Raw genomic sequence first — 13,148 nt, 5'->3', positions numbered from 1 at the left:
GACCCAAAGAAGCTATGCCTTGCTTGAGGTCACATAGCCAGCTATTGAACCTAAGTCTGTCATACATCAAAGCCATGCTCTTAATGAATTAGGAAAGAATCTTAAGGAATCATCTGATTCAGCTCCTTATTTTATAAAGGAGGGACTTTTCCCATCACACAATGACACATGAACATTACATATCCTCTTAATTATGTTCTCAGTATCTTTTGTTCTTGAGATTTTAGACTCAATGTACTTACAAGCAGAATATGATCATACTTCATTAGCCCATTAGCAGCTATGAGGATGACAAGGTTGCTATACTAAGGAAATCACACTCTGTTCAACTCCAGGCATCACCATGGCATAGCACTGAGCTGTTTGATTAGTGACGTTTAGTACCAATTCAGTATCTAGCCTAAGCCAGCTTCTAATTAATAAGAGACAACTGTCTACCCTGTAGGCACGAAACTTAAGATCCTAGTCTATTTTAAAATGTAACTACTCGTGTACAGATTCATAATGCCAAACAGTTGAGATCTTCCAAGCCAAATCACCCTAATCTGGTCCAAAATCTAAACTAACTTTTCCAAAAGACAGCTAGTAAAGAATAACAATAATGGTTTAAGTAATAAGACTAAAGGCTTGTTCTTACCTTTAAGAAAGTTAAAAAAAAAAAAAAAGAGAGTGTTGAATGATATGATATGGCTACCACACTGATTCTGAATTGGTAAAGGGTTATTTTACTTCTATGCACCTAATTCTGGAGATTTCATTGGCTGAGATCAGTATCTGCTTTCTCCTGACAACAGATATCCAGAGTTCCCAGAATGACATAGTAATAAGAACATAAGAACCTTATGTTACAAGATTTGTTGGTATATATCCTTTGGGGGAAAAAGCCACGTGAGCAAATGAGGAACACAAAAAAGAAACAAAACTGAAGATCTTCCACTAGTAATATTTTACTTTCTTCTTACAATAAATTATAAATACTTTTTCCACATATCAATGTTCATCAAAGAACTCCCAAAATTAATCTTCTTCATTCTTCAGGAATTATTTATTCACACAGCAGACCACCTACAGAAAAATATTTATTTTAGAAAGTCAAATTTCAAACATCATGCCAGATCTATGGAGTCAGGGAATTAAGACTACTAGAAATGAATGCCTCAGATGAGTAATTAACTAATTGCCAGAATTATTCCAAATCAGTTATAAAATTCAAAATCAACATTTTAAAATTCTAGGTTTGCCTAACTAAAAACATCAGTGAAATTATTCATGATATTGTTTACTCTTTAAAAGTTTTTGAAGTAAAAACTCTGTGTGTGTATATATATATAATACATGTGTGTTTGAGAAATACATATTTCTCAAAAATATCCTCCAAAAAAGGCTAAAGCAGTTATTTTTACAGATATTCAAGAAACAAGACTTGCAAACCCCTCTTTGCTGATTCAAATATGCCTGGCGAAGATCCACAAAGTAGAAGGCAGAAGGTCAGCTCAGTACCCAAGGCACTTCCTGTGGAAAGTTACTCACTTAATCCCAAAGGCAAGATAAGGGCAACCCTTTAAAATTCATTTGGAAAAATCAAAAAGGGAGAGTAGCATAGATAGGGCTGCTGATCCAGTCAAGTCAATACCAGGCTTCTCACACCTCTCCCAGTGCCTATCCCAGAAGATTGAGAATAATGCTAGGCAGGTAATTAAATTGGGGTAGCTAACTCTTCAAGTCTAACGCAAATATTTCCCTCATTTAGCTGTTCACTTCATTTGGTTTAAATAAAGATAAACCACATCAAGATACAAACATCTAAACTCTCGCTTTTCTAAAAGGCTCAAAGGAAGAATACATTTATAGAAAAGTTTGGAAAGATAACCAAAAACGAAGCCATTCAACCTTTCAATTATAGCAGCCCATAGCACTGTTACCACTTTTGCAACTGACTACATAACAAAAGGGGCTATGTGGTGGAAGACGCTGGATTTAAACCTGTTTGGCTATATCTCTGGATGTAAAGTCTTTGACTGGAGGGATAATCTTTCTCCCCTCAGTATTTTCCAGGGTCTTAATAAATATCTGTTGAATGAATACATGTTTGAATGGCAGAAATGACTCTTTCTGGATTATCTTGGGATCATATTTTCATACATAATCAGTTTTGTCTGTGTGTGTGTGTGTGTGTACAATTCAGCATATTTTAAGCATCCAACTGTTAAGTTGTTAAACTTAATATTGAGTATCACCACTACTTAGTACTAGTCCTTTAATTTCTTTCAACAACTTTAGTCTCCAAAATAGGTTATTTAGGCTTCTTCTGACTCCTAAAGGCAGAAAAATAGTAGCCATCCATTTTCTCCTTATATTTCTAATGAGGTTCTAGGTTCTTCTAATTACTCTTTTCAGTAAAAGCAGCAGTCATAAAACAGAAAAAAATTGTCTAAAATCACTACCATGCCTATTTTTTCTTGAGTTTTCAAGTCTCTGTCTTTGCTACTACTAAATTTTCAGATAATTTACGCCTAGCATTATCCCTGCTATTCATCTTCAACTTAGGCCAGTGGTTGTTAAAGAGGAGTGCACTTGAAAATCATCTAGGAGTTTCTCAGTCAACAGGTGCAGACCAGGGCCCAAGTTGTGAATTCTGGAAAACACTCTTCAGATGATTCTGAGGTGCACCTCTGGGTAAGAACCACTGGGTGAATATAGCCTACTTTCAGGTTAAGTATAAAAAATGTATAATAGATTTATTCCCAATCTACTGCACTCGAGGTACAATTAAGATCTACTTAGGAATAACATTAAAATCTACAAAGGTTTTTGAATTAAGGAACTTTCATGATCATTGCCAGAAAGATCTAAGTTTGCAAAATATTTTTCCTTTGAAGCTATTCTCAGAAAAATGTGATCTAACAGTCTAAGAAATACCGACTTAGGTTAAGTTTATCTTATAGCAATGCAGACAGTTGTGTTGGATTTCACCCTCCAGCCAATGGCTGTTTACTGGGTTATATGCAACTGTACATTTCAGCAACAGGTCTTTCTAATTAGCATTCATAATGAGGTTTTAAGATTGAAGATCAAGATTATGTGCAATCCTAAAAATGAGTATGTTGGAATAAAATCTCATTAAGTACAAGGAGTGAAGTGTAAAGTGCCTGTGATTTGGAGAATATAAAAATCTTACTCTAATTTAATTCTACCACTATCCACTCTTAACTTGAGCAAGTCTTTTTTGACTTCACTGTGCCTCCATTTCCCCACGGAGGTTGGGGAAATAGGACACCTGGGACCAGTAAGGATCCAACACCCAGTCCTCTTCCAAAAATATTATTACACTGAAAATGAAAAACATGGCAGTTTGAATTCTTAGAAAGGTCCTCTATGGATTCAGATTGTTCTTCTTGTAACCAGGATTCAGTAATAATCAAGTCACATACTTAACAGACCTCAACTGAATGTCTGCTATCCACAACTCTCAAGGTACGAGCTATTCTGTTCTGGTTTTTACAGATGATTTATCATCACAACAACTCTACGAAGTAGTTTGGGCATGCATTATTGTCTCCATTTTACAGATGAGGAAACCAAGGTACAGAAAGTTAAGGACCTGCCCAAGACCACACAATCAGTTAAGCAGCAGATTTTCTAAGTCTAAAGCTTTTACATTTTCTTTTACACACAAATGAAGTACACAGACATAATTCTCACTCTCTGCCCCAATAACATAAAGAAAACTATGATATCATATGGTACTTTTGAATATATGCCACTTATAACAATTGTACCACCTTTGTGGTTCAGATGAAGTCCAAGATAAGCTTTTGATATTCCTAAAATTAGCATTTCTTTTTTTTTAATCACCACTTTTTATCAAGGCAGGTTCAGCACAAGCCTACAGCTTACGCAACTGATGAGGGAGTTAGATCACGAACAAGGAAACCATGTACAAATGTTAAGGTTGCATCTTTAAAAATAGTTAATAAAGTACACTTACCTTTTTAAGAACACACTCTCCTTCAAATTTACTTATTTTACAAAATAGTTCATTATGGGATTTCTTTAAATAACCATCTATTCTAAAAGCTACTTAAGTATATCATTTACACAACAGTAGATATACCATACTATATATAGAATCACAAAATGTATTATGGTTCTCTTTTTATAAATAATAAGTGAAATTCAGAGGAGTAATGTCTTGATGAAGCTAAATGTAGCTAAAGTTAAAAACATGCTAAACTAAACACCAGGAGAATAAAAATAAAGCCCCAGGACTTTCAGCCTAGACTGTTTTCCATTACACAGTAACTTCTTATCAGCTTGCGACAAGTTCCTTATCCCTCCTTTTTTATAGCTCAGTGAGGAAGACTGGCCATATGTGAAATTCCAAAGAGGCAGGAAAGAGGTGCAAGGGAAAGAAGGCAGGCTCTCCAATACTAATATATTGGCATGTGGCTTTGGCATTCTCTCTCAGCTGTTATTAAGTTAAAAGTGGTAGTGTGGTGTGGAAGTTAGGGTAGGGGCAAAAAGCAGAGGGAATCGGCCTGGAGACTGAGGCTCCAGTTCTGATACTGCACAACCCACCTTGGGGGTTATTTCATAACCATAAGCTTTAATTTGCTTATTTATTCATTCATTTAACAATCCTCCATTAAGCACCTACTATGAGCCAGGCACTGTTATAGGTAGTGGGGATATGACAATAAGTGAAATAGAAAATTCCTACTTTCTCAGAGCTTACATTCTAGCTGCTGTGAAGCAACACAGATAATTAAAAATATATATAATATGCAGGTGACAGTGTACAGAATAGAGTAGCCACTAGCCACATGTAGCTATTAAAATTTTTAAAAACTAAAAATTCAGTACCTCACTCTCACCAGCCACAATTCAAGTGCTCAACACCCAAATATGGCTAGTGGCTACCAGACTGGCAAGTCCAGGTACAGAGCATTCCCATCTTCACAGAAAGCTGTTACGACAACACCATGATAGAGTGATGGGGAACGGATGTAATTTACATGGGGTGTTGAGGGAAAAACTCTGTAATAAGGAGACTTTTGAAGAGACCTGAGTAAAGGGGGAGTGGGGCGAGGGGGTGAGCTAAGTTGATAACTGAAGAAAGAGCTTCCAAACAAAAGAGTATCATTTGTTTGTGGAATTGCTGGACACATATCAATTAAGGTCCCTTTCAGCACTTAAATTTGGATTAAGAGTTCCAAGTTCTTTTAAAAAATGGCCTGAGGCCCGCCGCCCTGTCTGGAATGTCAGGAGTGCCACTGCCCGGCTGCCCACTGTCTGGGAAGTGAGGAGTGCCACTGCCCGGCTGCCCACTGTCTGGGAAGTGAGGAGTGCCTCAGCCCAGCTTCCGCCCTGTCTGGGAAGTGAAGAGTGCCACTGCCCGGCTGCCCCACGTCTGGGAAGTGAGGAGCGCCTCTGCCCAGCCGCTGTGCAACCTTCCAAGTGTGAAGTGACAGCCTTGCGTGTGATCTTTTCTGTCTTCCCCAAGTTTGCATTTTCGACATTAGGGTTTACTTTTTAATTTAAAAAAAAATGGCCTGAGGGTTTAGTTTTATTCGAATAAAGCATGCTACAATTCCATTTTCATTTTTCAGAAAGCAATACTTCCATGGGATACCCACTCCCTACTTAAAAGCATTTATTGGCCAGGAATAGTGGCTCACACCTCTTAATCCCAGCACTTTGGGAGACCAAGACAGGAGGATTGCTTGAGTCCAAGAGGTTGAGACCAGCCTGGGCAAGATGGCGAAACCCCATCTCTAAAAAACAATACAAAAAATTAGCCAGGCATGGTGGCCCACACCTGTAGTCCCAGTTACTCAGTAGGCTGAGCTGAACCTCCCAGGTTGAGGCTGCAATGAGCTGTGATTGGGCCACTTCACCCCAGCCTGGGTAACAGAGTGAGACCTTGTCTCAAAAAAAAAAAAAAAAAAAAAAAAAAAAAACATTTACTGAAGTCCCACAATATTAGAAACAAGAAAGAGAATATGTTTCTTTTAGTTCCTTCAATCAATTTTCCTAAAGCCATGAGACCTAAAGGCTTTTGTCAAACCCTTTCTTTTTTTTTTTTTTTTTTTTTTTGAGACGGAGTCTCGCTCTGTCGCCCAGGCTGGAGTGCAGTGGCACTATCTCGGCTCACTGCAAGCTCCGCCTCCCGGGTTCACGCCATTCTCCTGCCTCAGCCTCTCCGAGTAGCTGGGACTACAGGCGCCCGCCACCACGCCCGGCTAATTTTTTGTATTTTTAGTAGAGACGGGGTTTCACCGTGGTCTCGATCTCCTGACCTCGTGATCCGCCCGCCTCGGCCTCCCAAAGTGCTGGGATTACAAGCGTGAGCCACCGCGCCCGGCCAAACCCTTTCTTAAAAGCTCAATTCTCCCCTTCCCCAATCTGCTAAATGCCTGTCTTTACTGACATAATTTACTCCCTTCACTGGGAACTGAAAAATCATGGTTTTTTCAAATTGATACTTAAGCATTTTAGATTAACCAGGCGAACTACCTTTCAGAGAGAACGTAGCCCAACTGCTGCTAAATCTGTAAAGCAATACACAATTTTGAAGCAAGAAGCTTACCATTTCATATTTTAAATCCTAGGGCTCTCATGCATTCCTTGTGGGCCTCAATTAGATGTCCACAGTGTTCTTCTCCTTTCTCGATGATACTATAAAACAAAATGTACTTGTTATCTAAATAGGCATTAAGCACATTATTAAGTATGCATGATAGTGATGGGGAGTGAGACAAAACATGGGTATAATGGAATGAAGCTGGAATTAAAACAAATGCTATTACCTCAAACAGCTTTGTTTTTATTTGATCTTATGATATGTCCATGCCTATGAAGACATTCCATAGATAAGTGATTTTGGGGGGGAAATCTGATAAGAAATAATCACACATATTAAATATTGCCTCTAGTCAATATCCAAGGAGTAACACTGCTCTATAAAGAAATAAACTGACTGAGTAAAATATTTATGCTAAATGAAGGGCACAGAGAACAGCTCAATTTTTTGCTTATTATCACAGATAAATTAACTTTCTGATTTTGCCCTACATTCAAACACAACCAAATAAATCTACTTCTAATTACATTAAAAACATAAACATCAAAAACATCTGGTAGCCAGGAGACCAAGAGGGGCACCCCCTCATGATGATCAAAGAACATTTTACTTGTAAAATTCACAAAGTAAAGACCAAGACTACACAGCTTTATTTCTAAGGCCTGAAAATGTGATTTGGCAAATAACCAAGTTAAGCCCAATTCAATTACAAGGAAAAATTGACTCCTGACTATGGATATTTGGGGAGAACCCACGTGGTCTGAGGCAATCGAGGCAAAAGGAATTTAAGGAAGGGAATAGGTTCTCCTTCCATGGAAACTCTACCCATCCTTCAATAGCTCAAGAGCTGCCTGCAAATGGGAGAGATTGCCTGGGATAGTGAGATCATTGTGAAGATAATAGCTAGCACTCTTTGATCATTTATTGCCATGTATACTGTGTTAGGCACTTGACATGGCTTGTATCATTAACCTTTACAATAATACTGGAGGGAGTTTCTTTTATTAGAGTCATTTTACAGACACATGAGGCTCAAGGTCACCAAGTTAGTGGATTAAGATTCAAACCTTGACTGTGGATCCCAGACTCTTAATCATGCTGTCATACTATTCAAGGTTCAACAGTACTTACTGTTAACCACTGGAACAATTTGTTCAGACTGCAGTCTTTCAATCCTGCCTTCACAGTATTATTTACAAAGTACTGAGGATTAATAAAAGCACTGAGCTCCTACACTCTTATTATCCCATTATAGCACTAATGATTTCTTTCTTATATCTACTATCTGGGAAAACAAAAAGGGCCAGAGGAAGAGATGCACATTCACGTTATCTGAGGACGTCCTCTAATGGGATTTGCTCCACAAGAGAGGCTACATGAGAACAAACCTTTTGTGGATTGACAATCTAGATGAACTATTCTGAATACTTTGTCCCCTGCGCCGTAGACTGGTTGATTTTCAACTTTTGGTTGCCTTAAAAAGGTTGAAGGGTAACTCTTCAGAACTGTAAGGAATGCACTCTGTGTCCTACTGTCTCTAAATTTTGGGAGAAAGCCTTAGAAATTACCAGAAAACCTTTCCTGTTTGTTCTTAACAAATCTATCATAGCCCTTACCACGTGGTATACAAGTCATTGGTATATGTCTCCATTAACTTTAAGCTCCTTTATATCAAGAGCCATCTTTATCCATGTCTACATCTTCGGACCTAATGCAGTGCTTAACCCATAACAGATATTCAAAACACATTTGTAGAAAGGAATGAGTGGTTAAAGCTTGCCGTTCTCCTCTCTCTCCATCGTTTCCCGGGACTAAGCTACGGGATAAGTCAACAGAGACCCGACCATGAATCCTACAAGGCCCAATAATTATCTCCAGAGCGCCGCAATGGGGCGGGGAGGGGGGCAGACAGGGAGGAGGAGTGGGGGAAGGGGGGAAGGAAGAGGGCAGAAGGCAGAGGGCAGAGGGCAGAAGGCAGAAGGCAGAGGGCAGAGGGCAGAAGACGTAGGGCAGAGGCACCGGAAGGCACAGGCCGCGGCCCGGGGCTCGTCGGCCGCGCCCTCTCCGGCTGCGCACTGACCACGCATCGCGCGCCTTCTTGGTCTCCGGGCAAGCGCAGCAGGGCTTCAGCGGCTTCTTCTCCTGAGACTCAGGCGGGGCAGGGTTTGAGTCAACCAGACCCGGCATCTTTCGCGCCAAAAGCAGCTATGAGCGGAGACAGCCAAATCTATGCCAGCCTCGGCAAACGCCGATTCGTCCGCAGTCACTTCCGGCAGTCGTTCTAACAAGTACAGGAAGTCCTGCCTCTCTCTGACAGGTGGGGAATTTAAAAGGGGCGCGTGCGCAGAAGAGGCAAAATTCGGGCCTTAACGAGAGGGTACCCCTTCAGCGCATGCGCAAGGAGGCCCGTTGAAAGGTCACCTGGACTGTGGTATTTATACTCTAGGACTCTAGGTCATAGAGTATTTGTTAAATCAACTTGGGGAGGGCTCACGAAGAATGAAAGCAGCAAGACAACAGAGATCTCGTAACACCTGCTCCTCCCCACCCAATATCGAAACGGAAGCCCAAGATGGTGAAATGATTTGTTCAAGCCAAACAGGAGAAACCACAAGTGAAAGCAAGTTCCCTTGAATAACAGACTAGTTTCCCCCTTTTCTTTTATCCGCCTTCTTCCTCATCCCCACACACTGCAGGCTTTTCCTGTCTTTCATTGACCTATTTAAAAATGAATAGCAAAGACATAGAACCACCGAATCCACAACTATTGGGGGGATTTAAAAGGTCCTCTAACCCCCTATACACCTCCTACGCACATTAAATCCCCAGCTAATTTGCATTTATAGCCCCCCTCCAACTGATTTCAGTATGAATTATTCAGTCATATATTCGTTAATATACTGATGAATAAAATTGAAAAATACCATTTCCATAGCATTTCCTCAGGTACATAGATAAACTGGTGCCTGTCTTATTCGCAACGAAATGGATATAATCATTGGATTTTTTTCCTGCAGAGAATTGTTGGAAACAGGCAATAAACTCTATTTTATTTTATTTTATTTTATTTTATATTTTATTTTATTTTATTATTTTATTTCATTTTATTTTATTTTTTGGAGATAGGGTCTTGCTCTGTGGCCCAGGCTGGAGTGAAGTGGCACAATCTTGGCTCATTGCAACCTCCACCTCCTGAGTTCAAGCAATTCTCCTGCCTCAGCCTCCTGAGTAGCTGGGATTACAGGTGTGCACCACCACGCCCGGGTAATTTTTGCATTTTTTAGTAGAGACGGGGTTTCGCCATGCTGGCCAGGCTGGTCTCAAACTCTGACCTCAGGTGATCCGCCCACATCAGCCTCCAAAAGTGCTAGGTTATAGGCGTGAGCCACCGCACCCAGCCAATAAAATCATTTTTTAAAGCAGGACTTGGAGGCACTGTTCAATAGCTGCCTGGTGATAGGTATTTTTAGGTACTTAAACTTTCAGCATCACCTAATCAAAGTTTGTTTCTATATTATAGATATTTAGCTCAGGGAATCTACAGGCATGTCTGTGAACTGGTGCTGTATAAGAGTAATTTCTATATGTGTATTTTTCAAGTTACTAAGACCATCCCCATTTTGTCATCTGAAAACTTTCAATAAGCATGATTTTTATTTCCTTCTGGATTGATATTTTAAATAATACAACATATTACCCTCATGTTCTAAATTCACCCTCATCCATTATCAATTCTTTCAACTAGGTGCTAACGCACATTGTTTAGAATCTTGCTAATCAAACAGTGCTTCCTGGATGAGCAATATCAACATCACTTGTAACCTTAATAAACAATAAAATGTGGTTCAACAAATCATTGGGGAAAAGAAAATAGGCTAACCATCTGGAGAAAATTAAACATTATATTAAAAGGAAGAGTGCTAGATGCATTAAAGACCTACACTGGAAAGATTGAAATATTAAATTAATAGCAAATTGTGGAGGAGAATATTTTAATACTGAAGGATGGGGGAATAACTTATGTTACAACATTTCAAAAGTACAAATTGCATGTCAAAAAAATTGAAGAAATCAATTACACCAAAATAAAGGCTTGGGGTTTTACATACAATACTATAGACAAAGTTAACAAATAAATGATAGAATTGGGAGAAAATATTTGAAATTAAATATTTTTAAAAATTTTAAAAGTTAAAAAACTAATGTGTTCACTTAGAATATGTATTCAGTTGAAACAATGTCACCTTCAGCCACAATATCTTCCATATACGTAGGGCTGTTGAGGTTGTGAACCATCATTTAATCTTCATGGCAGTCGAAATTATTATCTACATTTATAGATGGGGAAAAGTTGAAGTTCAGAAGTGTACATTTGTTCAAGGCTGCATAACTTGAAAGTGGCAATCCTGAGTCTCATCATCTTCTCCCTGTATTCTGTCTACTATCCTACTTAATTTATCTAAATGCAAGGCAAGGCCTGGTACAGTGGCTCACACCTGTAATCCCACACTTTGGGAGGCTAAGTCAGGCAGATCATCTGAGGTCAGAAGTTTGAAACCAGCCCAACCAACATGGTGAAAACCCATTTCTACTAAAAATACAAAAATTAGCCAGGAGTGGTAACCTGTAATTCCAGCTACTTGAGGGGATGAGGCATGAGAACCTCCTGAACTCAGTGGGTGGAGATTTCAGTGAGCCGAGATAGTGCCACTGCACTCCAGCTTGGGTGATGTAGTGAGACTGTCTCAAAAAAAATTAATTAATTAATGCAAAGCAAATTTTTTTTTTTATTTTAAAACTAATCATTGATCTGTATTCACTTGTGCTATTGCATTTTTATGTATAGGTAATGAACAAGGAAGAAAAGGAAGATAAATATCTAATAGAGTTTAGAGAGTTAAGAGAATTGAGATAAACAGTAGGTACAGATTACAGACCCAAAGACTCAAACAGCTTTTCTGCAATTGAGAAGATTTTTTGGCCCACTGTCCCTCCCTGCTTCAGGGAAGAAAGATTACTGGTTGTGATAACACTGCCTGTGACTTCCTCAGGTTAGCTAACACAGGCAGGCCTCAGGCAAAGGAGTTGAGTAGCAGCACTTTCTGTACCACACTTCTTTAACCTGCTGTGTTCCAGACATTTACAACCTTTGGTTTCCTTGCTGAGCGCTGTAACCCTTAACACTCTTTCAACAACTGCTTCTTCAGGATGAAATATTCTCCTGACTTTGAAAAAAAAAGACCAGTGGCCTTTCCAAAGTGAAATATTTAGTCATTTATATCTAGCTACTAAACTATCCTCTTGTTTCAGAATGGTACAGCTAACCCACATATGTGGGTTTCTTTTCCTTCCACCTTTTAATTTATGTGAAGTAAGGTGGAGCGTGCTGGCTCACGCCTGTAATCCCAGCACTTTGGGAGGCTGAGGCGGGCAGATCACTTGAGGTCAGGAGTTTGAGACCAGCCTGATCAACATGGTGAAACCCCGTTTCTACTAAAAAAACAAAAATTAGCCGGTCGTGGTGGCAGGCACCGGTAATCCCAGCTACTCAGGAGGCTGAGGCAGGAGAATCCCTTGAACCAGGGAGGCGGAGGTTGCAGTGAGCCGAGATCATGCCACTGCACTCCAGCCTAGGCAACAGAGTGAGACTTTGTCTCAAAATAATAATAATAATAATTTATATAAAGTAAGCTTTAAGGTCAACTTTTGATTTTTATGTTATCACTATGCTTTTCTTCTTTCTCTATTATTTTTTCTTTTCCTACCCAGCCTAAATGCTTTTATACTTGTGGGATGGCCTGTTTTGGTATTAAAGGAAAAGTAGGAGTATATAATATATGAAATTTATCATTTCCTATTCTACCCCAACAAAAATCTTAATAGCCCACTTCCCCCAAGAAAAATAATTTTAGAGAGCTGTAACTAGAGTTTAAATTGACAGTAGGTGGCTGATCAGTACCAAATAATAAAAGATAAAATTCACCCATCTGTCTTACAAAGGCAACTCTGAGATTAGTTTGATTCGTACCTTTTATATCAAGCTCTTGCTCCTCAATTTTGATTTTAACCAGAATTGGAACTCTTTTAAACCTTTGGAATGCTTTGCTATTACTATAATTGCTAAATTAGCAGGCATTAAGACTTGAAGTGGGGACTGTAGTGGACTTTTTCATAGCACAGTGAATATGTTTATTGTATGTTATTGAATGGGGATATTAGCTACCAGTGGCACCAAACAGCAATTTTGTGGATGCATGACAGCCCTGGTAATGCCAGAAGCAACAACTAAGAAAGTACTTTCTAAACTCCTTCTATGATAAAGGTATTTTTAGCCATTTTTCAGGCCTAACTAATCCCAGGTGTGCCAGCTTTACCAAGGAAGGGTGAGTAGTTGTTGGTGGAGAAGCAGTGACACCACATGTTGAGAAATAAGAATTACAAGACTTAAATTCTCATTGGCCTAATGTACTATGTCTACTTTGTATAAACTAACTTACAAAAGTAAGTAAGGTGATTTTTGTACTTATATCTGCCCCTGCAAAGAAAAAAATGCTTTCCAATTTCC

General features: G+C 39.1%; 1 protein-coding gene across 2 annotated transcripts; it reads right to left on the bottom strand.

The window, feature by feature from the left end:
• Positions 1-931: 931 nt before the first annotated feature.
• LOC116466900 (cytochrome c oxidase copper chaperone) lies at positions 932-8,884 on the bottom strand. Of its 2 annotated transcripts, XM_058437449.1 has the most exons (4): positions 8,664-8,884; positions 8,331-8,435; positions 6,590-6,678; positions 932-1,065 (listed from the first exon to the last, which is right to left on the bottom strand). In XM_058437449.1, exons 1-3 carry the CDS (start codon positions 8,768-8,770, stop codon positions 6,594-6,596), a joined length of 297 nt encoding a protein of 98 aa, XP_058293432.1. In that variant the 5' UTR covers positions 8,771-8,884; the 3' UTR covers positions 932-1,065; positions 6,590-6,593. The 2 variants fall into 2 exon arrangements, with proteins under 2 accessions (XP_058293432.1, XP_032005978.1); XM_032150087.2 differs by lacking the exon at positions 8,331-8,435 and having other exon boundaries at positions 8,664-8,880.
• Positions 8,885-13,148: the final 4,264 nt, after the last annotated feature.

Source organism: Hylobates moloch, unplaced genomic scaffold (genome assembly GCF_009828535.3).
Source record: "Hylobates moloch isolate HMO894 unplaced genomic scaffold, HMol_V3 SCAFFOLD_4, whole genome shotgun sequence".
Taxonomy (NCBI): Eukaryota; Metazoa; Chordata; class Mammalia; order Primates; family Hylobatidae; genus Hylobates; species Hylobates moloch.
Note: the sequence above shows the minus strand (reverse complement) of the source record. Positions and strands in the feature narration are given on the sequence as shown.